This window comes from Dama dama, chromosome Y, assembly GCF_033118175.1.
Source record: "Dama dama isolate Ldn47 chromosome Y, ASM3311817v1, whole genome shotgun sequence".
Lineage (NCBI taxonomy): Eukaryota > Metazoa > Chordata > Mammalia > Artiodactyla > Cervidae > Dama > Dama dama.
Genome location: NC_083715.1, coordinates 11,575,518 through 11,602,676, shown reverse-complemented (window position 1 = coordinate 11,602,676; position 27,159 = coordinate 11,575,518). Strand labels below are relative to the sequence as shown.

Below are 27,159 nucleotides of genomic sequence, written 5' to 3'. Positions count from 1 at the left end.
CGGTTACTGTGTGTACTGAAATTGCATTCTGGATCACACGTCTTAGCACTATAAACACCACATTCTAGAGCAGACAGTCATAACTACTAAAGTTACAGTTTGGAGCATACATCCTTCCACTAATGAACCCACACTCTAGAATTTGTGTGTGTGTGTGTACTAAGCTTACACTCATCAGTATTCATCCCACCACTACTCATTCTTGCATTTATGAGTATACATCATTGTATTGCTGAGGTGCAACACTTGATGAGGCATGTCCCCACTTTGAGTTTGTACTCTGGAGAATTTGTGCTGCAACTATCTAGCACACGTTCTAGAGCATGCATCCAACCACTATTAGCCCATACTTATAAATGAGCAGTGCCACCTACTAAGCCTGCACTCTTACTCACTGTTGCCACTTCTATTGGGCTTGCATTCCAGAGAACATATGTTGCAACAACTGTGTTCACAGTACAGGACATACATGTCATTATAGTGAGCCCACTTCCCAGAGCACATATCTCATCATTACTCAGCCTATAGTCTAAAACAGACATGCCACAACTACTGAGAAGTATGCACCACACCACTATTGAGATTGTGTTCTAGGATATACCTTCCACAAATACTGAGCAGCATCTGAAGCATGTATCCCCTCACTAGTGTGATCAGCACTAAAACACATGTACCACAATGAATGAGGCTGCACTATAGAGCACATGCCCCTGAAATTGTGAATTTATGCTCTAAAGCACTTATGTCACAACTTATGAGTTGCAGACTTGCAGTCTGAAGAATGTGTTCTGCTAGTACTTAACTTGAGTTCTACTGAATGCTTGCTACAACTACTGAGCCTGTGCACTCAGGAGGATGTGCCCATCAGTCTCTGAGACTGAGTTCTAGAGCAGGTGCATTAAAAATACTGAGCTATCACTCTGGAACATAACTGATCCAGTGCTATTAAGTACCTGTGGCACAATTTACGAGTTTGTTCTCCAGAGAAGACATCATTCCAACCCTGACCCCCATGTTCTAGAGCAGATATATGCAACCACTGAGCTTGCAGTCTGGAATATGTCACTCTTCACTACTGAGCCCTGACTCTAGAGCAGCAATGCTGCAACTACTAACTTGCATTCTGAAGCATGCCTCCCACAAACACTGATCCTGTACTCTAGCACTTATAAGTCACAACTACTAAGCTTGCACTCAACATGCATTCTGCCACCATGGAATCATGCTCTAAAGCAGGCATTCCGTAACTAATGAGCTCACACAATAGGGCCTGCCTGTAGTCACTTAACAGCCTTGCATTCTAGAACAGGCACTATACAACTAACAAGGGTGTACTCTGAAGCTCAAGTCCCAACTTTACTGGCTCCTGTTCCTGTGTCCCCATTTCCAACTTCCGTTCTTGCATTCCTGAGCACATTCCTGCCACAAATGAGCCCTAAGGCTTACATACCTACACTCTAAAAGCCTATACTCTAGAGATGAAATGCACCAAAAACTGAGTGTGAACTCTGCAGCACACATCCTACTGGGGCTATATTCTAGAGCCTGCATAGAACTACTGAACTTGCATTCTGTACTATGGGCCCTGACATAACTGAGCCTGTGCTATAAGCAGTCATAAATAACTATTCAGTTTGCACTCTGGAGCAAGAGCCTTTCCACCTATGAAACTGAACTTTAGAGAACACATCCTGCCATATGAGCTTGCTCCCTAGAACACAAATGCCACAACTAATGAACTTGCACACTGGAATATGTACCCCACCACCACTAGTATGAAATCTAGAACAGACTTGCTGCAATTATGAAACTTCCACAGTGGACCACAGTTTCTGATACTACTGAGTCACAGTTTCATTCAGCCTTGCAACAGATATTGAACTTGCCCTTTGCAGATTCCTTCCAAAACTACAGAGCCTGCATTCCAGGGGGAGCCTGCCTCAAATACTGATCATGCACTCTGGGCACACATCCAGCCAATTCTGAGCCAAAATTCTACAGTTGTGCTTTACAAGTGCTGAGCTTTCATTTTAAATCATATAAAACAGAGATGGCACTTCCCCTGCTACCCCATCTGGTCAGACCCACAACTACCCAGCGTACACTCATTGATGCTTATACCAAATAGACCATGTGTGGCTGATGGCTGGCAGAGACAGTCCTGGGCCTGCAGTGGAGTTAGCAGAGAGTAGTGGCAATAAGCATTAGGCGGATGGCTGAAGTGCTGTTTAGCTCAGAGGCTTTCAGTCCACTTTTGCAGCTTTTCAAGTTCCTGATGAGGCTACAAAATCTCCACAGAGAAAGTCAATAATATAAATAAACCCAAAACTGAGCTTCCAAGCATGGTTTTTTTTTTAAGGGAGATGATGAATATGAAACCACCCAATGGATGCGGTAGAGTTGATATTTTTCTGTGCTTTGTCATTTTACTCTGATAAAAACTTTTGTTACTTAACTCTATGTATAACTTATTTAAAGTTCTGTATAAATGAGTCAAAACTGTTAAATATGTATTTAGTTTCTTCTACTTTAAGTAGTTACTTAAAGACTATATTACTTTTTAAAAAATAAATACAGTATATGAAAACACTCCTGTCATGTGGCCATGCTAAAAATATTGAGCTTTTGTCTGGGGAATGCAAGAAAACATTAGTGAGCCCATATTCTACATCCTTCTTCCTCCACTATTAAGCCTATGCTCAAGCGGAAAGATGCCACAATACTTAGACCATGCTACAGAGGAAGTGAGACTCAATAACTGAGCTTTCAGTCTGGGGTATATGTCCCACCAGAATGGTCCCACGTTCAACACCATGTCTCCAGACATTACTGAGAATATGCCGTTATACTGAGTCTACACTCAAGAGCATATGTCTTACTCTAAACTGTTGATATGCTAAATCAGGCATGTCAAAACTACTGAGCCTCTACTCAAATGCAAGCATCCCAAAACTAACAAGCCTGTGTTCTACAGAACACATTCTACAAATGCTGAGCAACATCTAAAGCATCCATCTGCTTAGATCTGTCGATCTGTGGAACCAGTCTACAGAAGAGATACACTTCCCTGCCTCACAGGCACACGCCAGCAGAGGGACACACACATACACTCCACACATGTGCCTTCCTCGCCTTTCTGCACTGCCAGGGAGGTTGCAAGTGCCTGGTGACATGCCACGCTCACCTGCTAGGTGCCTGCTAGGATGTCTGGGGTTTCACACGGACAGCCTACCTCAGCACAGCTGACATGTAGTGTTCGATCGTGCCAGTGTGTGCTCCTTCAGGAGGGAGTGTGCTGCCTGATGGGCTGATCCTGGGCAGCACGGGCCCAAGACTTTCCCGTGTATCCTTCTCATGTGTGTGGAACAAGGCTCCAGAGCAGCAGGCTCTCTGTGCCTCCTCCTCCTTCGGGTCTCTGCCCTTCTCTACAGGACCTTAGCCTCCTCACCACCCTGGGTCCTGCTGTAGCCACGTCCAACATTTCCATTGGCTGGCCCACTCTGCCACAGACTGAGGAGTCCACAGGCAGTGGTTTCAAAGTCCCACCCCACCTGATTTGTCCTGAGTGAATCCTCCGACTATCCAACCCTCCACTGGTCCAAATACACAAAATAACATGGTAGAAATGGGGAAAATGTTTTTCTCTTTGGTCTAATTGCACACTTGAGAGCCATGCTCTGAGTTATCACTAGCCATCCTTTCCTCTTTCCCACCCTGGACAGGATCAATGCAGAGATACATCGACCAACAACCCTCAGTCTGGGGACGCCTCCTGCCTCCTCTTCTGGTTGCTTGGCAGTTCCTCTCCTGACACCTTCATCTGTGCGTCTGCCCTGAGCCAGAAACACACACACACACACACACACACACACACAACCCACATAAACACAGGTGACACAAGCCCACGTGTCTATATACACACACATGCTTGGAACGGGGACACAAACGCAAAGAGGGAACACAGATCTCTCAGTAGCTGAAGACACCCGTGCCCAGCAATGTGGGAGATGACATCAGTAGACACCATGTCCTTCCCTTGGGGCCGCCTGTCCACCTCATGCCGCAGCTCTTCCGTAGTTTCCCAATCCGGTCTGAAGCCGGTTCCAGTGCGGCCTGGGTGGTGGCGATGAGACGGCGAGTGGTGGATGTGGAAATTCACAGACGACCCCAAAGTCAGCACCTAAGTGCACTGGGATCCCAGAGAGGATGCCCTTCCAGTCACAGGCTATCCCAGGAGCAGTGGCGGGAGGCAAGGACCCAGAAAATCTCAACCTCTCTGAGCAGCAGGAGGCCAGAGATGGCGGGATTGACCGAAGGATGATTCTGACAAACAGACCTCATTCACCCTGCCTCGAGCAGAATCACCGAGGATTCTGGCATTGCAACCACAGCTGCTTGGAGGGAGACTTCCTTCACTCACGGCCACACCGAGTCCCCAAACGTCCAGGCTCAGCACGTCACCTGCTACGTGCATGACCCAAACCCAGGCTCCGCAGCCAGCTTGCATGAGCCTGAGGATCCCCATCTGGGAAAGGACAGTGCCCCAGCCTCTACACGGATGTCCCCTCAGGGCCCCCCTGCAGACCCCCTCACCACCTGTGTTTCTGTCAGCTACCTCACATGGCACAAATTTCCTCCCTGGGGTAGTACTTCAGGGGATCGTCTCACACGTCCTGGCCAATGATCTGATGGCAATAAGAGCAAGGTCAGCCCGGGGCTGACCAGGCCCCTAACCCTCCCGTGAGAAGCCAAGAGTTCCAACATCAATCACTAACTGTGCGCAGGCCCAAACCGAACCCACCTCAGCAATCCTGTTCGATTCTGGGCAGTTGTGGCCTGACAGCCAATTGAGAAAGTTCAGGTTCCTGGTGTCCAGCCTGCGGCTGGGTGCTACCTGTTCAAAGTCCCAGAACCAGTGGACTGGTGTGGAACGACGTGCCCTATACCCTGTAGAAAGACAGGGGAGACAGGGACGGATGTGGCAGCTGAAGCATCCACCCACACCCCCACCCCGGCCCGCTTGCGTACCCACACTCACCACCCTGGGAGCCACGTTTACCAGTGATGTCAAGGTAATATTCCTTAACAATCACCGTGTTCCAGAAGTACGGGTTGTCCCGAAAAGAGAAGATCAGCTTGCAGCGGGACCGTGGATAGCTCCGCACTTGCACCTGCCAGCACAGGGAGGAGGGAAAAGGTGCAAGCATTGAGGGGCCTCTGCTTGCCTCCCAGGCGGGCCTTAACAGCCTCCATGACGCCTCTGCAAAGTCTCACAGTACAGGCCCATGGATAACACCATCCCCCCCTGTCAAGTGCCATACCCACCCATCCTCAGCCTCCCTCACTGACCTTGAAGTCGATCATGTACCTAAGAAAATCTTCATCCTGGGCGCTGATTATGATCGACACTTGAGGGTGGTTCATAATCTGCTTTGGGTCAAGGAGACATTCAGGCCACATGCCGGGCCAAGAAGAGCCAGGGGCAAAAGCCCTAGTCTGGCCTGGAGAAGGACACTGGAACAGGTATCTGCAAGGATCCTGGGCACTCGCGCTTGCCCGGCCATGACTCACACCTTCAGGCCCTGCCATACCATCAGACCTGCTCGTGGCTCTGGGTTCCCTGTGCTGTTCTGCAGCTCAGGTGGTCTGCAACCCACAAGCAGGGGCTATTTCTCACCTCTCCTGCCTGCCTCCTGGCCCGTGTTTGCTGGGTAGTGGCATGTCACTGGTAACATGGTTAGGATTTGCAATCCTTGTTACTACTGTATCTGAAGGAAACCGGGGTGTGTGTGTGTTTCTATGTGTGTCTGAATGTGTGTGTATCTCTGGATGTGTGTGTGTGTGTGTGTGTGCACGCGCGAGACTCCCATGTCTCAGCTATTTTCGGGGATCATCCACATTTACAACAATAAACGTCTGCAGTTGCTGCTCTAGTGTACTATCTCTGGTCATCCTGACCTAGAGGCCCTGGGTACTGATCCTCCTCAGACGCAGGCCTGAAGGGGAAACTCCAAGTCATGGCTGTGACACGTACAGGTGTGGCTCTGACCACATACTACTCGGCTGTGCCTTTGGAACCTGCCAATGCCCAGGACCACACTTCTGTCAGCGGCCTGCAGCACCCTACCTCTGCCCTCGCCACACACCCGCACCCTCCACTCCTGAACATGCTCCTGCTTCTGCTCCACCTCCTCCTCCTCTTCCCGACAGGCAAACAGCTAGTTGCAGCAGGAAGGATACACCTTGGCCCAGAAGCCAGGGATGCCCTGGAGGATGGCGCTTCTCCGAGCCAAGTGACGCTTCCTCCTCAGATGGTTCATGCGCATGAAGCGAACGGAGGCCCGGCGGTTTTCCTCATGCAGGGAGCTCACTTCCAGCTGCAGGGCGGTCAGTGCCTGTAGCACATTTGGCGCTGGCCGCTCACTCGGGCCTCCAGGTCTTTCCAGGCCCGGCTCCCCCAGCGTCTTCTCCTTCAGCTCCTGGGAGGACCCCGATCCCGCTCCTCATCCACCACAAACTCCACCTCCTCCATAACTCCTTCCACCAGCAGCTGGCACACTCACCTGATCCCCGCCTCGTCTCCGTCCACCAGGGCACCCCCCCCCCGTGCCCCACCGCCTCCACCATGTAGAGGGTGACCTCTTCGCCTGCTGTGCCACCTGGTGGCTGCAAAGCCCCAGCCGTGCACGGCATCGCGATGGCAGGCCCCTGGCCACTGCCCCCTGAGCACCCGGGCTCCCAGCTAAGAAGGTCCGGAGTCCCGGGACGCTCCCACCTTCCTCTGGCCGCCTCTCACGCTCCTCTGGGACATGGCTGTGACCCCGAGCTGGGGCAGATGCGAAGGGACCGGACATAATAGCACAGCAAGTGGTGCGCAATGGCGGCCCGGCTGAGGTAACCGGGTGTGGCTGGCTAGCTCTTTAGGGCGGGGTGAGAGCGGAATGGTCAGGAGGTGGGACCTGGTGTTTGCGGGTGGCCTGAGGCTGAAGAAAGGGGTTCCGGAGAGGCCAGGAGAGGGTGCTCGGAGATCAGCCCAACACGCGGGACCCCTAGGCTGTGAGACAGGCTCAGGCTGCTGGGTCAAATCGAGACCAATGGCAGAGAGGGTAGTGGGCGGCACCCTGAGGGAAACGCCCCTAGAGCAGAGGGCGGCTTCCCCGCTTCCTGGGCTCCAGCGCCCCCACCTGGCCACACTCGGCTTCAGGGAGGGCAGGGCTATTGCATCTGGCGTTCCTGCAGGCGCTGGCATTGAATTGGCCTCTGGAATTTCAAGCCATGTGTTCTCGCTCTGCAATCCAAAGAGCACACTGCTGTGTCCCATGGGACCGCCCATCCCTGGGAGCTCTCCCTGAGTATCTAAAGGTTAGGCAGGGGCGCAAAGTGGCTGGATACTTTCCTTCCTGGGACAGGATCCTGCTGCTCTCTGGATGGTAGGGGAGTGTCTACAAACCCAACGTTTGCAACACTTGACCTCCACTCTTCAGGGGCACCAGAGCCATAGGGCAGAGATCTCTCTCTTTGTCTCTGCTTCTCGCCTATCATTGATTCTGGCGATCCTGCTGTGTGTGCACCAGGGAATGCTGCCTGTGTGTCTCCGACTCTCTAAGTGGTGCTGTGGTCCTCTGCCATTCTCCGGACACCAGTGCTCAGAAGAGACGCTTAACCTTGGAGTGAAGGCAAGCACTTCTCCTCCTCAGTGAGTCGCACCCATGGCAGATGAGACTGTTCTGGGCCACAGGTTCGGAGAGTGCTCTCTCAAACTGGAAAGCCCACGGTGGGTGGTCACTGCTGAAGCGCAGAAGGGGACGGGCGACCGTCCCTCCCTCGCTGGGCAGACATGAACGCTGCACAGGACTCTGGTGATACGGCCACACCTTGCGCAGAGGGAGAAACGGGTCAAGGTCTGCTGGCATGACGGAACTACCTGAACCTTGCTGGAATGCCTACCAGTGAGAGGCTAAGGACACCAGAGCATTGAGTTCCACGACACACCAGTGCCGGAGGCCTGCACAATGGCCCGTTTACCCTATCCAGGCCCTTTCAAAGAGGTTCTGTTCTCCAGGTGAGAACACATCCCAGCCTACCAAGTGGCCCAAACCTGTGTGGCTGGTACCAGCAAGATGACCAACCTAAGCCATGCTTCCTATAGTCCTCTTATGCGGTATCTGTGTTCAGAAAAGTGTACAAAGAGAGGTGTCTCACACTCAATGATTCTGCAGGTAGCAGGTGCTTATGCTCCAGTGCCGCTGTATCTCTGAAACCTTACACAAAAGGCAAGGGGTGCTCATGCTCCTGGCCAGGACATGGAAAGAATGCCCAGCACTTAAGAAGGATGCCAAGGCCCTCGTAGCTGTTTGTCCAAAGGGCTGTTGGCTCACCCATCTCAGCTTCTGTGCCTGGGACTGCAGCCCAATCTGTGTCTCGGCTCCTCTGCACTCACCGATCACACCCAGGTGATTTCCTCCTGCCTCTCCTTTCTGCCAGAGGTCCAGGCTGCAGGCGTCCATTTCCATGTAGAACTTGCTAACTCAGTGAGATCATAGGGCATGATTCCCTGGCTTCACTGCTTCTTCTGGCCAGAGTCTATGTTCCCTTCATGTTTCGGCTGTCCTTTCTTGCGTCACCTAGCTAGGTGTCTTCCAACTGCTCACCCTCACAAGTGTACTGGTAGGCGCTTCTGCACACGAATATGCACACATGTCCACATGTCCACACTCACATCCCTCAGAGGAGACTTACCCATGTGCGGACGTACAGGCTTTCTTGTCCAGGAGCATGGATTTTGGTAAGCACCCGACATTCTTTGTCCATGTTATTTTCCTTCACTTGCTCGTTGATCCTGTCAGCTTGCACTTCTATCTCTGTGACGTGTGCTCAAGGTTAACAAGATTTTGGCATTGTTCATGACAGGGACGGATCTGCAGAGTGTCTGGCAGGCCTGGAAGTGCTCGGTGTGGACAGCTGAGTGACTTGAGCCTGTGTTCCACATTCTCCCATAACCTTGGGCAGGTTCACAGTACCAGTCATGTTGGCATGATTCCATTACCTGTTCTTTCCTTCAGGGAACCAGAAAACAAGGGCCTTTGGGCTCAGCTGACTTGGAGAACTGCTTTCTCAGTGTGCACCTCTCTACATCATGCCTTGTCAAGTCTGTGCCTCATTGCATGCCTATACCCCTTAGGGCCCACAGCATTCTGGCTGAGGGCCCCTGTCCTCCCTATCTTGGAGCTTTTTGTGTGCACCTGTCTACCTGTGCCCCAGCGTTCCCTCCCTGTAGCTGGAAAAGGCCAACTAGATGCCCAAGGCTCCAACAGCCCCATGAGACAGTGGCAGGCCTGGGACTGATACAATGTCGTGAAGAAGGTGCACATGCATCTACAGGGTCTCTTCCAGTACAAGGAATGGGATCTGAGGCCAGAAAGGGAAGCTGGCATCCCTAGAACTAGTCCCTTCAATTTACTACTCCCCAGACACACGGAGTCCCCGAACGGATGATGCCCTGGAAAACTGGCCCTTTTAGGCCCACAGCTCATGCCCCTCTTGGGCAGAAAGCACCATTTCTATCTCAAGTCCACCCAGAGGACTTGATCGCACCCAAGGCCTCAATCATTTGATAAATGCCAGGCCTTTATTTCAGTTGCTCTCACTAGGCCCAGGTAGGACTCTGGAAAGACAGGCATCCCTGCTTGCCTACCTAGCCCATGCGCCAAGGAAGGCAGTCCCCAGTTGTGCCCAGGGACATCGAGAATGGTCACCTGGAAAGTAGGGTCCCTCTGAGTGTCACCTGGTGCAGATCGCCTAAGACCAAATTGGAGATTCTGCTCCAGCGAGACTGCCAGAATCCACCCTCAAGATCAGACTGTCACCTTTGCCACTCTGGCCTTACAGCCAGGGGCAAGACCCTAGAGGAGGGAAGGGATTCACATCAGGGCGTTTAGCACGAACCATGAGGTATCTTTGGCAGGACCACGGAAAACCAGCAGGCTCTGTGCGGACCCCAGGGCCTTCCTTGTCTCCCACTGTCCCAGGGTCCCTTGGGACAAGCAGCCAGCCCACCATCCTTGCGTCCTCCCACTTCCCTGCCTCACAGGCACACGCCAGCAGAGGGACACACACGTACACCCCACACATGTGCCCTCCTCGCATTTCTGCACTGCCAGGGAGGTTGCAAGTGCCTGGTGGCATGCCACGCTCACACCCTGTGCCTGCTAGGATGCCTGGGGTTTCACACGGACAGCCTACCTCAGCACAGCTGACATGTAGTGTTCGATCGTGCCAGTGTGTGCAACTTCGGGAGGGAGCGTGCTGCCTGACGGGCTGATCCTGGGCAGCACGGGCCCAGGATTCTCCCGTGTATCCTTCTCACGTGTGTGGAACAAGGCTCCAGAGCAGCAGGCTCTCTGTGCCTCCTCCTCCTTCGGGTCTCTGCCCTTCTCTACAGGACCTTAGCCTCCTCACCACCCCAGGTCCTGCCATAGCCACGTCCAACATTTCCATCGGCTGGCCCACTCTGCCACAGACTCAGGGGTCCACAGGCAGTGGTTTCAAAGCCCCACCCCACCTGATTTGCCCTGGGCGAATCCTCTGAGAACCCAACCCTCCACCTGGTCCAAACACACAAAATAGCATGGTAGAAAATGTGAACGTGTTTTCCTTTTTGGTCTAGTTGCACACATGGGAGCCATGCTCTGAATTATCCCTGGCCATCCTTTCCTCTTTCCCACCCTGGACAGGATCACTGCAGAGATACTTCGACCAGCGACCCTCAGTCTGGGGATGCCTCGTGCCTCCTCTTCACGTCGCTTGGCAGTTCCTCTCCTGACACCTTCATCTGTGCGTCTGCCCTGAGCCAGAAACACACACACACACACACACAGACCCACATTAACACAGGTGACACAAAACCACATGTGTATATACACACACATGCTAGGCATGGGGACACAAACACAAAGAGGGAACACAGCTCTCTCAGTAGCTGAAGACGCCCGTGCCCAGCAATGTGGGAAATGGCATCAGTAGGCACATGTCCTTGCCTTGGGGCCCACTGTCCACCTCGTCCCACAGCTCTTCCTTAGTTTCCCAAGCCGGCCTGAAGCTGGTCCCAGCGCGGCCTGCGTGGTGGCGGTGAGACAGCGAGTGGTGGATGTGGAAATTCACAGACGACCCCAAAGTCAGCACCTAAGTGCACTGGGATCCCAGAGAGGACGCCCTTCCAGTCATAGGCTATCCCAGGAGCAGTGGTGGGAGGCAAGGACCCAGAAAATCTCAAACTTTCTGAGCAGCAGAAGGCTGGGGATAGCGCGATTGACCGAAGGATGATTCTGACAAAGAGACGTCATTCACCCTGCATCGAGCAGAATTACCGAGTATGCTGGCATTGCAACCACAGCTGCTTGGAGGGAGACTTCCTTCACTCACGGCCACACCGAGTCCCCACGCCTCCAGTCTCAGCACATCACCTGCTACGTGCATGACCCAAACCCAGGCTCTGCAGCCAGCTTGCATGAGCCTGAGGATCCCCATCTGGGAAAGGACAGTGCCCCAGCCTCTACACGGATGTCCCCTCAGGGCCCCCCTGCAGACCCCCTCACCACCTATATTTCTGTCAGCTACCTCTCATTGCACAAATTTCCTCCCTGGGGTGGTACTTCAGGGGATCGTCCCACACATCCTGGCCAATGATCTGATGGCAATAAGAGCAAGGTCAGCCCGGGGCTGACCAGGCCCCTAACCCTCCCGTGAGAAGCCAAGAGCTCAACATCAATCGCCAATGGTGCGCAGGCCCAAACCAAAAGCACCTCAGCAGTCCTGTTCGATTCTGGGCAGTTGTGGCCTGACAGCCAATTGAGAAAGTTCAGGTTCCTGGTGTCCAGCCTGCGGCTGGGTGCTCCCCGTTCAAAGTCCCAGAACCAGTGGACTGGTGTGGAATGACGTGCCCTATACCCTGTAGAAAGACAGGGGAGACAGGGACGGATGTGGCAGCTGAAGCATCCACCCACACCCCCACCCCGGCCCGCTTGCATACCCACACTCACCACCCTGGGAGCCACGTTTACCAGTGATGTCAAGGTAATAATATTCCTTAACAATCACCGTGTTCCAGAAGTATGGGTTGTCCCAAAAGGAGAAGATCAGCTTGCAGCGGGACCGTGGATGGCTCCGCACCTGCACCTGCCAGCACAGGGAGGAGGGAAAAGGTGCAAGCATTGAGGGGCCTCTGCTTGCCTCCCAGGCGGGCCTTAACAGCCTCCATGACGCCTCTGCAAAGTCTCACAGTACAGGCCCATGGATAACACCATCCCCCACCTCCCTGTCAAGTGCCATACCCACCCATCCTCAGCCTCCCCCTCTGACCTTGAAGTTGATCATGTACCTAAGAAAATCATCCTGAGTGCTGATTATGATTGACACTTGAGGGTGGTTCATAATCTGCTTTGGGTCAAGGAGACATTCAGGCCACATGCCGGGCCAAGAAGACACAAGAACAATAGCCCTAGTTTGGGCTGGAAGAAGGACATGAGGATGGTTAGCTGTGTTACACAAATGTTTATCATTTGTTAACAAGCATTATTCTACAAATTATACAAAGAGCTCATGTATCCCACTATCAGAAAAAAAATTTTTAAATGGGCAGATCTAAATAGACATTTCTCCAAAAAAGACATACAGATCACCAAGTAAACAGATGAAAAAAGCTCATCATCACTTATTATTAGAGAAATGCAAAACAAAATTACAATGAGGTTTTACTTCACCCCCTCCGACTGGTCATCATCACAAGTTCTATAAACAATAATTCCTGAAGAGGGTGTGGAAAACAGGGAACACTCTTGCACTGTTGGTGGGCATGTAAATTGGTACTGCCATGATGATAAACAATGTGGTAGCTCCTAAAAAAAAAACTAAAAATAGAATTACCGTATGACCCACCACTCCTACTCCTGGGCCTATTCCAGGAGAAAACCTTAATTCCAAAAGATACATGCACCCCGATGTTCACTGCAGCACTGTTTGCCATAGCCAAGATGTGCAAAATTTTTTAATCATACCAAACATGGAAACAAACAAACAAACAAAAAAACCTTGATGCAAACAGCCTCTAAGTTTAGTTCAGTTCAGTCGCTCAGTCGTGTCTGATTCTTTGTGACCCCATGAATTGCAACACTCCAGGCCTCCCTGTCCATCACCAACTCCCAGAACTCACTAAAGCCCATGTCCATCGAGTGAGTGATGCCATCCAGCCATCTGATCCTCTGTCGTTCCTTTCTCCTCCTGCCCCCTATCCCTCCCAGCATCAGGGTCTTTTCCAATGAGTCAACCTTTCGCATGAGGTGGCCAAAGTATTCAGTTTCAGCTTCAGCATCAGTCCTTCCAGTGAACACCCTCTAAACAGGGGGTCAAATTACTGGGTATTTATAAAAGTAGAGGCCTAAAGATAAGTAAACAAAGCAATAATCAAGTATCAAAACCAAGTTCTATGTTAGCATTCTCATAGCAGAAAAGATGATTTTATACTGAAAGAACTAACATGCCCTCATCTTTTTATCTTCCCATCCAAGGAGCTCAGAATTCTGTGCCAAAGGTAAAGTGAAATCATGAATGAGTTTTTTTTTCTTTGTTTGTATTTTTCTGGGAAATTTACATTTTCTGTTCTGAGCATGTATTAATTTTTAATAAAGTTACACAGTATCATTTTCGACATGTAAAGAATACATCTGGATTTTATCAATTACATTCATAAGCATACTTTTCTTTCTCCACGAGAGGGCAGCAAAAGCACAGTAAATATATATTTATGCAGATGCATACATATGAGAGAATACACGTGGATTTTATAAATTACATTCATAAGCATTCATCTATTTCTCCATGAAAGGGCAGCATAAAGACAATAAATATTTATTCATGCCCACATATACCCTGGAGAGTCCCTTGGACAGCAAGGAGATTAAACCAGTCAATACTAAAGGAAATCAGCTCTGAATATTCCTGAATACCCCAAGTCCAAGAGCAAAGAAGCTCCAGCAAGATGGTAGCAGGGAAGAAATCTCATTTAGAATAAAACTCCATAATTGCCAGAGATGTTCAGAGGGATCAAACAAATCTTGGTGCATCAGGACCCAGTTACCCAACTGAGACTGAGACAGAACTGTGTTTGAGTGTCTATGGGTCAGCAGTGGACTGCTGTGGGAGCAGGGACTCTGGGTGCAGCAGACATAAGCATGGCATAAGCTGTCTTGGAGGAGGTTGCCATTAGTCCCACCATAGAGCCACCAGAACTTACATAGGACTGGGAAACAGACTCTTGGAAGGCACAAACTGAACCTTGTGGGCACCAGGGCTCAGGAGAAAGGATAAGTGCCCCTCAAGAGACCGACCCAGACTTGCTTATGAGAGTCAAGGAGTCTCAGGCAGGCATGGGTCGGTGGTAGCCTGCTGCAGGGTTGAGGGAACTGAGTGTACCAGTGTGTGCATGGGACCATTGAATGACGTCTCTGTTATCTTCATTACCTCCATCATAGTTTTGTCTCAGATCAAATAACAGGGAGGGAATACAGCCCCACCCAGTAACAGAAAATTGGATTAAAGATTTACTGAGCATGGCCCCACCCTTCAGAACAAGATCAAATTTCCCCCTCAGTCAGTCTCTCTCATCAGGAAGCTTCCATAATCCTCTTATTCTTCTCCATCAGAGCGCAGACAGAATGAAAACCACAATCATGGAAAACTAACCAATCTGATCACATGGGCCTCAGTCTTGTCTAGCTCAATGAAACTATGAGCCATGCCATGTAGGGCCACCGAAGGTAGATGGCTCATGGTGGAGATTTCTGATAAAATGTGGTTCACTGGAGAAGCAAAAGGCAAACCACTTCAGTATTCTTGCCTTGAGAACTCCATGAACAGTATGAAAAGAGAAAAATATGGAACACTGAAAGATGAACTCCTCAAGTCAGTAGGTGCCCAATATGCTTCTGGAGATAGTGGAGAACTAGCACCATAAAGAATGAAGAGACAGAGCCAAAGGGAAAACAATGACCAGTTGTGGATATGAATGGTGATGGGAGTAACGTCTGATGCTGTAAAAAGCAATACTGCATAGAATCCTGCGATGTTAGGTCCATGAATCAAGGCAAATTGGAAGTGGTCAAAGAGGAGATGGCAAGGGCAAAGATTGACACTTTAGGAATCAGCAAACTAAAATGGACTGGAGTGGGTAAATTTAAATCAGATGTCCATTATATCTAAGGGCAAGAATCCCTTAGAAGAAATGGAGTAGCCACCATAGTCAACAAAAGAGTCTGAAATACAGTACTTGGATGCAATCTCAAATATGGAAGAATGATATCTGTTCATTTTCAAGGCAAACCATTCAATATCACATTTAATCCAAGTCTATGCCCCAACCAGTAATGCTGAAGAAGCTGAAGCTGTACAGTTCTATGAAGACCTCCAAGACCTTCTGGAACCAACATTCCAAAAAAGATGTCCTTTGCATTATAGGGGACTAGAATGTCAAGTAGGAAGTCAAGAAATACCTGGAGTAACAGGCAAGTTTGGCCTTGGAGTACAAAATAAAGAATGGTGAAGGCTAATAGAGTTTTCCCAAGAGGACATATGGGTCATAACAAACACACTTTTCCAACTACACAAAAGAAGACTCTACCAGATGGTCAATACCAAAATGAGATTGAATATATTCTTTGCAGCAAAATATGAATAAGTTCTATACAGTCAGTAAAAACAATACTGGGAGCTAACTATGTCTCAGATCATGAACTCCTTATTGACAAAATCAGACTTAATTTGAAGAAAGTAAGGAAAATCACTAGACCATTCAGGTATCACCTAAATGAAATCCCATACAATTATACAGTGGAAGTGAGAAATAGATTCAAGGGATAATATCTGATAAACAGAGTGCCTGAAGAACTATGGACAGAGTTTCATGACATTGTACAGGAGTCAGGGATCAAGACCTCCCCCCCACCAAAAATAAAAGAATTGAAAAAAGGCAAAATGGATGTCTGAGGAGGCCTTATAAATAGCTGTGAAAAGAAAATAAGTGAAAGGCAAAGGAGAATAGGAAAGATATACACATTTGAATACAGAGTCCTAAAGAATAACAGGGAGAGATGAGAAAGCCTTCCTCAGTGATCAATGCAGAGACATAGAAGGAAACAATAGAATGGGAAAGACTAGCGAAGTCTTCAAGAAAAAGACAGATACCAGGGGACCATTTCATGCAAAGATGGGCACAAAAAAGGACAGAAATGGTATGGACCTAACAGAAGCAGAAGATATTACTAGTGGACTTTTTTGATTTCTCAGTTGTGATATTGTGTTGCAGTTTAATTTTCATATCACTGATAATAGAACAAATAAGGTATATTTCCTGAGGTGTCTTCCTTCATTGAATTGCATTTACTTGTGAAAGTTTCCTTCTTGATTGTGTGGTTTACTCTTGTTTCTGTTTCAGTGTGCAAACCCTAGCCATTTTGTAAGTGTAGGTGTCATTTGAGCCCGGCCACCTTTTAAGTAGTCAGTGTGAGAGGAAACTCCCCAAAAGCTTGTGTCTCCACCCTTGTCCGTTTTGTTGTAGTTCATATCTCTTGTTTGACTAAGCTGATGTACAGAGCTGCCTTTGTTGTAGCTGTACTGATTCTTGCTCCCTTACATGGATACACAGAAGCATTCAGCAGTGGTTATTTCCCTGACCTGCTCTCAGAAAGTGTGTAGTACATCACTCTTGCTAAGTCTGTCCCTGTGGATTATGTATTGGACAGTCATTTGTAGAAATCCATAAATTTCAGCCTTCCGATGTAAGCCTTCTTGTCACTCATTTCCTTTGCTAAGCAACAGTGTATTCCCAGCACTGGGTGTCCATTTCACTTTGATTAAAGATAAATCCAGAGGTCTTTACACTGAGTGAAAGAGGGTCAACTCAAGAAACATCACGGCATGAAACAGAGAGGTTGGATTAAAAAAAAATGCACAGCAGTGAAGACCCACACAAAGGTGACATGGACAACCAACCTGGCAACAAACTTATGGGTAGTAAAGGAACCTGGTGAATGGAAGGAATACAGCTGGAGCTTGGCATTAATTTCTTCCCACAGATGCATATAAAATACAGAATCCACATAAACCTACTTCAGCAAGGATGGTAGATGAAACACATTCTAATAACATGTAGGTGAAAACAAGCACAGCTGAATACATCTAGTATCTCAGTGCCACGGAACAAGAGATATGAAATCTAAACTGCCATGAGACATCAAGTCTGAGCAATGGAAAAGACCACCATGGAAAATGGTCCAGACAGGAAATAATAGATTATCATTAGTCAGAGGGATCCTTTTATAAAAGTGGGTTCATATTACTGGGAGGAGCCAGTGTGTGAATCACTGTCCAAGTGCCTTTACACACAAAATGAAATAAAGGAAGGAAGGAAGGAAGAAAGAAAGAAAGTATGACATGGTCTCTCCACTCCTAGGACACTTCAGAAATACACAGATTTTGAAAATCCCACACCCCAGAGCATGCACTATGGCAGCATTCCCAATGCCCAGAGATAAAAGTAAAGAAAGAATGCAGGGATGGAGAGATGAATGGATCAAGGGATGGGATACGGGTTCACAGTGAAATATGACTCAGGCATTGAAACAAGGAAATAATGTCATTGCCAGAGATACAGATAAGTGTGGTGATAATCAGAGTCAATGAAGAAGGGCAGATTAGAGACAGGCCATATGGTTAACCATTCAAATGGGACAGACAATATTGCAAGCAGTGAGTGTCCCGAACAAGATGGATTGGACACCCAGTGCTGGGAAGTCACTGATGCTTCACAAGGGGGATTGTTGAGAGGCAGGCTTACACTGGAAGGCTTAAATTCACCGATTCCCATAAATATCTTTGAAATAAATAATCTGCAGGTACCAATATAGCAAACATGAGGTACTACACCCTTTCTGAGGGCAGGTCAGAGGAAATAAACACTGCTGAATGCCTCTGTGTATCCGTGTAAGGGAGCAAGAACCAGTTTGGCCATAACAAAGGCAACCCTGTACATGAAATTAGTCAAACAAGAGACATGAACTACAGTAAAACCAAGAAGGAATGAGACAGAAACTTTCCCGGAGCTTCCTCTATCTCATTATACTTTCATTTACAAGTGGAAACGGTGCACACGTCTAAAGATGCAGTTACCATAGTAACAAGAGGAGAGCCTGAATAAATCCTGCCACCTTGTGGCCTCTTTGAGAAACAGAAAACTTCAAAGGGGCTGATGGACACTGACTACTCACAAGGTGGCTGGGCTCGAAATAACACCTACCCTTATAAAATGGCCAGGGGTGGCACACCAAAATAAAAACAAGAACACACCACATGATCAGGAAGGAAACATCAACAGGTAAATACAAGTGAATGCTTAGAAAGAAGCTTCTGGAAATGTGCCTCTTTGCTCTGTTATCAGTGATATGAAAAAGTTAAACTGCAACACGATATCACTATTGAGAAAATAGGAAGGCTACTATCCAAAACTATACAGACAAGAAAGAGTAGAGCAACGTTAGTAAAGGGGACCCTTATATGCCAGGGGTGGGAGGTAAGAGGTTGGAGCCTTTATGAGCATGACTGTCAAAGGGCCTTGGAAACACAATATGAGACAGATGATGTCATGTGGTGGTTCCACTCCCAGAGGATCTGAGAAACCAACAGATCATGGAAAACACATGCCCACGCCCACACCCCCACAAACATGCACTGCAGCAGCATTCACAATGCCCAAGAGATAAAAGGAAAGAGAATCACTGGTTGCAGATGAAAAGACAAAGAAATGGGACAGAGATACACAAAGAAATATGACTCTGACGTTAGGAAATGCAAAAAAAAAAAAAAAAAGAACACCATTTTCAGGGATACACAGAAATGTAGAGTAAATTGGAACAAGTAAAAGAGGATGGATTAAAGAGATATCACATCATATACCTTCCAGAGACGATTAAAGAAAACATTGATGGTGATGAGTACTGCTACAAAAGTGAAATGGAGTGACACTCCTGGTAAGAAAATTGCTGTTAGCAAAGGGTATCTGTGGATGAGAAGCTGAAAGGTGAAGGCTGGAATAAACTTACAGCCACAAATACCTATGCAGTTCATAATTCTCATGGATCTCTAGTATCAAGAGACATTTGCTCAACATGTGCAAATGATTTGACTCTTATGGCAGAAAGCGAAGAGGAACTAAAGAGCCTCTTGATGAAAGTGAAAGAGGAGAGTGAAAAAGGTAGCTGAAAACTCACCTTTTGAAAAACTAAGATCATGGCATCCAGTCCCATCACTTCATGGCAAATAGTTGGGGAAACAATGGAAAAGTGGTAGGCTTTATTTTCCTGGGCTTCAAAATCACTGCAGTTGGTGACTGCAGACATGAAATCAAGACACTTGCTTCTTGAAAGAAGAGCTATGACCAACCTAGACAGCATATTAAAAGGTAGAGAGACATTACTCTGTCAACAAAGGTCTCTCTAGTCAAAGCTATGATTCTTCCAGTAGTCATGTATGGAGTTGAGAGTTGGACTATAAAGAAAGCAGAGAACCAAAGAATTAAGGATTTTGAATGATGGTGTTAGAGAAGATTCTTGAGAGCCCCTTGGATTGCAAGGAGATCAAATCAGGAAATCAAGGCAAGAGGAGAAGGGAATGACAGAGGATGAGATGGTTGAATAGCATCACCAACTCAATGAACAATAGTTTGCACAAGCTCTGGGAGTTGGTGATGGACAGAAAGCCTAGCACACTGCATTCCATGAGGTCGCAAAGAGTAGGACATGACCAGCAACTGAACTGAACTGGCTTCCAATATAAGTGATAGAGTATGGTATTTGTCTTTTTCTGTCTGGCTTATTTCATTTAGTATGATAGTCTCTTTGTTGTTGTGTAGTCACTGAGTCATGCCTGACTCTTTTGCAGCCACATGCCCTGTAACCCACTGGGCTTCTTTGTCCATGGGCTTTCCCAGGCAAAAATCCTCAAGTGGGTAGCCAGTCCCTTCTCCTGGAGATCTTCCCAACCCAGGGATCAAACCTGGGCCTCCTGCATTGCAGGAAGATTTTTACAACTGAGACACCTAGGAAGCCCATGATAATCTCTAGGTCCATCCATATTGCTGTATTGTTTCATTTTTTTTTTTCTTTATGGCTGGGTAGTATTCCATTAAATAGGCACCAAGTCATCTATGTCCATTCACCTCTCACTGGACTTTAGGTTGTTTCCATGTCTTGGCTGCTGTGTGTAGTTCTGCTGTGAACACAGGGGTGCATGTATCTTTTTAATTACAGTTTTGTCTGGGTATATTCCCAGGAATGGGATGCTAGGTCATATAGTAATTCTGTATTTAGTTTTTTGAGAAACCTCTTTACTGTTCTCCATAGTGGCTGCACAAATTTACATTTCCACCAACAGGGTTGGAGGATATCATTTTCTTCACATCCTCTCCAGTAATTTTAATTATGTATTTTTGAAATCAACTTTTTATTTTAGCAGTACTAGGATGTTTTTCCTTCTTTACTCTGTTATGTCCCATTGTAAGGATATAAAATAGTTTACTGTACATAGTCTCTGCTTGGGTTTTCTTCTCCCTATTTGTCCCCATTGTGAGTTCAGTTATAAAGCTCATTGGGTATGTGTGTTTCACTGACATGTTTGTAATTTCTCTGCTCATTTCCTTGGGATAAATTTGTAGAATACTTGTACAGAGAGGATTCCGGTGGCATTTTGGTTTGTATGTGAAATGTAGTCGTCACTGCTGGCTCATTGACATGATGTCTTATTACTTACAGAAGTCCCATCTGAAGCTCTCCTCATCTTAGCAACTACCTTATATAGTCTGTACCACCATACTTCTGTGGACCATCTGTGATTCAAGACTCAACAGAAAGGGAGTGGTTTTCCGTGAACTAAGGGTATGTTTCCTAATGCGTTTCTTGTCTGTCCCAACTCAGCCCCCTCATGTGGACACCACAGCTGCTAACACCTGCATGTATAGGTTGCCATCACTTTAAGAAAAAATGTCATTAACTACAGGTGAGATGGGTTGGGTACCATTTATAGGGGACAAGAGAAAGTGATGAGGGGTGACACACCTGAAGCAGACACACAGATCTTAAAAGTGGACTCTTAGGGTTCTTGGAGGAAATGTACTCCCTTCTGGCATAGGGCCAGGAGACACAGAGTAGAGAAGGTGAAGGGAGCATGCCACTATCATCAACAGAGTTGCCACCATGGCATCCACGACCTAGCAACTGAGAATGCTGGTGATGCATACCATGAATATGGAATGTGGCAACTACAAGTCTGAAGAGAGGGCCTTGGCCTCCCAGGCCATCCCCACTGGCCATGGGAGTAATAGCCCCTCTCCCCCTGGAGAAAGGAGCCTGCAACTCTGAACAGAATATGATGGAGAGGGACTCTTTGCCTGTTGGCAGTTCTGTGCCTCTGAGCTCACTGTCTTCGATCCCAGAGGATTCTTCTGGTAGAGTCCAGTTAGTAGACACTCTGACTTGTTTGTTTTCTTTGTCTTATGGCTAAAGAGATATGGGTTATAGCATCGCTGTTTTTAATTCAGTGGCATTAAGGATATCCACAGTGTTGTTGGGCAACTATTATCACCCTCACTCCCCCCAGACTACAACTTTTGTCTGTTTAGCACTACCTACCCTCTCCTGCTTTCCCCAGACCCTGGTAACTGCTCTCTTATTTTCTGTGCCTGTGAACTGACCAGTCTGGGTCCTATGAAGAGTTAAGCCATACAGTATTTGTCTCTCTATACCTAGCTTATTTCCCTCAGCATTGTTAATCTCCAGGGTTCATCCTCTTTGTAATGTGTCTGAATTTCCTTCCATTTGAAGACTGAGAAATGCCCTTTCATATGGATCGACCACATTTTGTCTCCATGTTCATTCTTTCACGGATGAAGAATTGGGCTACTCACACATCTTAGCTATTGTGAATAATGCTGTTACAAACATTGGCATACCAGTGTATGTTCTGGTGTGTACCTACCCAGAAGAGAAATTCCTGTCAAAGACATAGTACGTTTTGAGGAATCACGGTACTGTTTTTCACAGCAGCTGTACCAGTTCAAGGTCAAGCCAGCAAAACACAAAAGTTCTGGTTTCTCCACATCCTGGCCAATACTTGCTACTTTCAGTGATTTTTTATAAGAACCATCTTATTGAGTGTGAAGTAGTATTTAATCAAGTGTGAGATGTCTTTAGCCAGGTCAGTTGAAAAGAATACAGAAGACTCTAACACAGATACTGAAAATAGAAAGATATCTGCCATAGTAACAACATTACTAGAACTAAACTTGTAAAACACAGTCCTTTGTTTCCCTCATATTTAACTTTCCATTCTACAAATACTGATTAGGCAGCTTCTCTAGGCCAGGCTTCAGTTTTGGGGGCATTTCCTGTCTGCATCCTTTGCACACATGGTTCTAAAAGAAGGGTCCCCTAAACCAGGGATCCCCAGCCTCTGGGATTGATTGATGATCTGAGCTGCAGCTGGTATAATAATAATGGAAATAATACTGCACAGTAAATATAATGCATTTGAATCATCACCCCCATGAAACCATGCCTGGTGCCACAAAGGTTGGGGACCACTGCTGTAAACATCATGGGGCAGGATGTTTTTTCCATGTTGCTAAATAGTCTCACACCTTCACAGCTATGGAGGCTTATGGTGAATGAATTGCCTTACTGCCCCCCCTGGGTGTGAGTGTGTTTTTCTACCAGAATTAATCCTCCATTGCTTCAGGTATATTAATGAAGTCTTTTTTCTTTCAACAGATCAGGTTTATCTCTGTTGAACAGCCAGACATCATTAAAAGAAACATTCTGAGATCATAAACACAGTGAGTGAAAGAAGCCTATTAAACAGAAATGCCTACTGCATGATTTCTCCCTTGAAAATAAGGCAGAATGTTTGGGGAACTTTTGGAATGTTTTGGCAGAATTCTGAGATAAGAAAATATAAAGACAGATAAGGAAGTGGAGATAATATATGTGTTTCTTCATGGAGTGTAAGGGCCTCTTGAAAGTTCTTTGAGCTCTCCACTTAGATGATTACATGCTCTTTCCTATTAAAGTGTATCTGACTCTTCCTAACATAGATAGCTCTCAAAACTCTTTAGCTCCTCTAACCCAGTTCAAAATGTCTCTTACATACTAACCATCTAGACTTCCAATTCTATTCACATCCCTGATTATATTACACATACTGTTTCCTAATATGCTCTTAATATTTGATATATTGTGAATATCTTCCTCCTCTGGCTGGTCACATTTTCTTTTAATGGCAACTAGAATGGCCATAGTGAAAAAGACTAAACATACCAAACTGTTGGAGAAGATTAAAAATGGAATCTTCATGCATGGCTGGTGTGGATATAAAATGGTACAGCCCTTTGGGGAAACAGTTTAGGACTTTCTAAGAAGTGAAATATATGTTTGCTGTGTCACCCACTACATCCCAGTTGTAGGTATCTTCATGAGGAAAATGAGAACATACCCCCATCCCAGGTTTTGAATAAAAGGGGTTATAGCAGAGCTAATCCTGATGTCCAAACACTGATGAGTGAGTCAACAAACTGGTATATCCCTAAAGTGGATACTACTCTGTGTTTCAAAGCTGCCCAGTGCTTACACATGCTACAACATGGATGAACCTTGAACAGAGGCAGACACATGATATATCACACCTCTTACTAGTCCAGTTCTATTCTGAATGTGGGCATATAGTTCCCTTGTATGAAACTAGCATCCATTACTTAACCAAGCTCTCTTGTTGGACTCGAACTCATTTCCCATTTGTGCAGCTGTATCGACCATCTTGGTGATGAAAGTTTTACAGTCAGTCTTAGTTATGTCCTTGAACAAATGTCCAGCAGTGGAACTGTGTGTTTGAAGGTTTTTGTGCATTTAAAGCTTTCAGTAAATGCTACCCAATGGCCCTTGACACAGTGTGCCAGGTCAGCACTCCCACCAGTGGAGCCTCCAGTGTCTCTATTTTCAAAGATAGCACTTCTTTCCAACACAGCTCTTCCCTCTTCACATAGTATCTTCCCTTTGACTATAACCATGGAGGGCTCTTCCATGTACGAGGGTCCCACTCTCATGAGGCCCTGTATTCATTGGCAGTTCCTGTGTAAATAAGGTCACACTGCCATTGATTCCCAATAACCAAACACCAATTGACAGGGTTCATTGTAGCTACCATTGGCTGGATCCTCAGCACCATGGCCATGGACCTAGAGTGGCGAGTGTGGCATATCAACGATGCCTCACTCTTCCCTTGCGACCTGACCTCCATGGGCATGTTGAGAGTCTGTGTATTCCAACATACCAACACCATCAACAGAGCCATTGAGTGTCACCATTACTGCTATCTTGATTCTTACCTCCTTCTGGATATCTGTTTTGTGCAAAATAGTCTCCTGCTCACCAGCTTTCTAGGGTTTGGGGACGAATTCTCCTTCACCTCTGTGTTTTGGCACAGGTACCTGAGATTTCCGTGGAAGCACAACACCTTCAGTCCATTCGTTATTGCAGGAATACTGAGCACAGTGGCCAGTGTTTGTGTCATGATCGTCTGGAATTACTATGTGTGATACACAAAGAGACTAATTTCTAACACTATACACAAAAATAAATTCAAAATAGATTAAAGATCCAAATGTAAGACTAGAAACTATAAAACTCCTAGAGGAAAACATAGGCAAGACAATCTCTGACATAACTCACAGCAGGATCTTCTATGACCCACCCCACAGAGTGAGGGAAATAAAAGCAAAAATAAGCAAATGAGACCTAATTAAACTTGAAAGCTTCTGCACAACAAAGGAAACTATAAGCAAAGTGAAAAGGCAGCCTTTAGAATGGGAGAAAATAAAAGCAACTGAAGCAACTAACAAAGCCACTAAAAAAGAATTAAACAAATATTCAAGCAGCTCATGCAGCTCAATATTAGAAAAATAAATGACCAAATCAAAAGATGGGTCAAAGAAAGAAACAGATATTTCTCCAAAGAAAACATAACAATGGCTAACAAACACATGAAAAGATACTCAACATCATTATCAGAGAAATGCAAATGAAAAACACAATGAGGTACCATCTCACACCAGTCAGAATGGCTGATATCAAAAAGTCTACAAACAATAAATGCTGGAGAGGGTGTGGAGAAAAGGGAATCCTCTTACACTGTTGGTGGGAATGCAAACTAGTACAGCCACTATGAAGAACTGTGTGGAGATTCCTTAAAAAACTAGAAATAGAACTGCCCTGTAACCCAGCAATCTCACTGCTGAGTAAATATACAGAGGAAACCAAGATTGAAAAAGACACATATACCCAAATGTTCATCGCAGCATTGTTTACAATACCTAGAACATGGAAGCAAGCTGGATGTCCTTTGGCAGACAAATGGATAAGAAAGCTGTGGTACATATACACAATGGAATACTACTCAGCTATTAAAACGAACACATTTGAATCCGTTCTAATGGGGTGGATGAAACTGGAACCTATTATACAGAGTGAAGTAAGTCAAAGAAAAACACCAATAGAGTATATTAATTCATGTATATGGAATTTAGAAAGATGTTAACAATGACTATATATGTGAGACAGCAAAAGAGACAGAGATATAAAGAACAGACTTTTGGACTCTGTGTAAGAAGGCCAGGATGAGATGATTTGACAGACTAACATTGAAACATGTATATTATCATATGTGAAAGAGATCACCTGTCCAAATTCAATGCATGAACAGGGCACAAAAAGCTGATGCACTAGGAAAACCCTGAGGGATGAGATGGGGAGGGAGGTGAGAGGGAGTTCAGAATGGGGAACACATGTACACCCATGGCTGATGCAAGTCAATGTATGGCAAAAACCACCACAATACTGTAAATTAATTAGCCTCCAAATAAAATAAATTAATTTAAAAGAAAATGACCCATATATATGCTCTCTACAAGAAACCCACTTCAGACCTAAAGGCACATATAGACTGAAAGTGAAAGGATGGAAAAATATATTCCATGCAAACTGGAAGCAAAAGAAAGATGGAGTAGCAATCCTTATATCAGACAAAACAGACCTGAAACTAAAGAAGATTACAAGAGATAAGGAAGGACACTACATAATGATCAAGGGGTCAATCCAAGATGAAGACGTAATAATTGTAAATATCTATTCCCCCAACATATGAGCAATTCAATACAGAAGACAAACACGACAGATCACAATAGGGGCCTTTAACACCCCACTCACACCAATGGACAAGTCATCAAAACAGAAAATTATAAGGAAACACATGTAAGATACATGAGATGAGATGGATCTCATTGATATCTTCAGGATGTGCCATCAGGACATGTCAAATGGAGAAGAATAAACCTTCTTCTCAAGTGCACATGAAACATTCTCCAGGATAGACCACATCTTGAGTCACAAATAAAACCCCAGTAAAATTTTAAAAATTGAAATTGTATCAAATATCTTTTTTTTTTTATCTTAAAATTCTAGGAATGATTTATTTTTTTTTATTTTTTTTTATTTTTTTTTTCTTTTTTAATTTTTATTATTATTATTTTTTTTTCCCAGTGGGTTTTGTCATACATTGATATGAATCAGCCATGGATTTACATGTATTCCCAATCCCGATCCCCCCTCCCACCTCCCTCTCCACCCGATTCCTCTGGGTCTTCCCAGTGCACCAGGCCCGAGCACTTGTCTCGTGCATCCCACCCTGACCACAATACCATGAGACTAGATATCAATTATAAGAATAACAGTGTAAGAAACACAAAGAGATGGAGATTAAACAACACATTTCTAAATAACCCAGAGGTTACTAAAGAAATCAAAAGGGAAATCAAATATTTTGTTGAAAAAAAATGACAATGAAAACACAACAACTGAAAAGCTTTGGGATGCAGCAAAAGCAGTTATAAGAAGGACGTTGATAGCAATACAATCCTAACTCAAGAAACAAAAAAAGCATTGAATAGACAACCTTAATTCACACCTATAGCTGGAAAAGAAGAGCAAAAAAAGAAAGAAAGAAAAATATAAAACA

The 27,159-nt window shown here is 46.1% G+C and overlaps 1 protein-coding gene and 1 pseudogene across 1 annotated transcript in view; both read right to left on the bottom strand.

Annotated features, from left to right (window-relative positions):
- Positions 1–4,637: 4,637 nt before the first annotated feature.
- LOC133053658 (testis-specific Y-encoded protein 1-like) lies at positions 4,638–6,854 on the bottom strand (annotated as a pseudogene).
- A 4,754-nt stretch (positions 6,855–11,608) lies between these two features.
- The window catches only part of LOC133053552 (testis-specific Y-encoded protein 1-like), a 115,148-nt gene continuing 99,597 nt past the window's right edge, over positions 11,609–27,159 (bottom strand). The window contains exons 5-7 of the mRNA XM_061138111.1: positions 12,060–12,174; positions 11,802–11,947; positions 11,609–11,686 (exon numbers count right to left, since the gene is read on the bottom strand). Of these exons, the coding sequence (XP_060994094.1) occupies positions 11,609–11,686; positions 11,802–11,947; positions 12,060–12,174 (339 nt within the window). The remainder of the gene's footprint in view (positions 11,687–11,801; positions 11,948–12,059; positions 12,175–27,159) is intronic.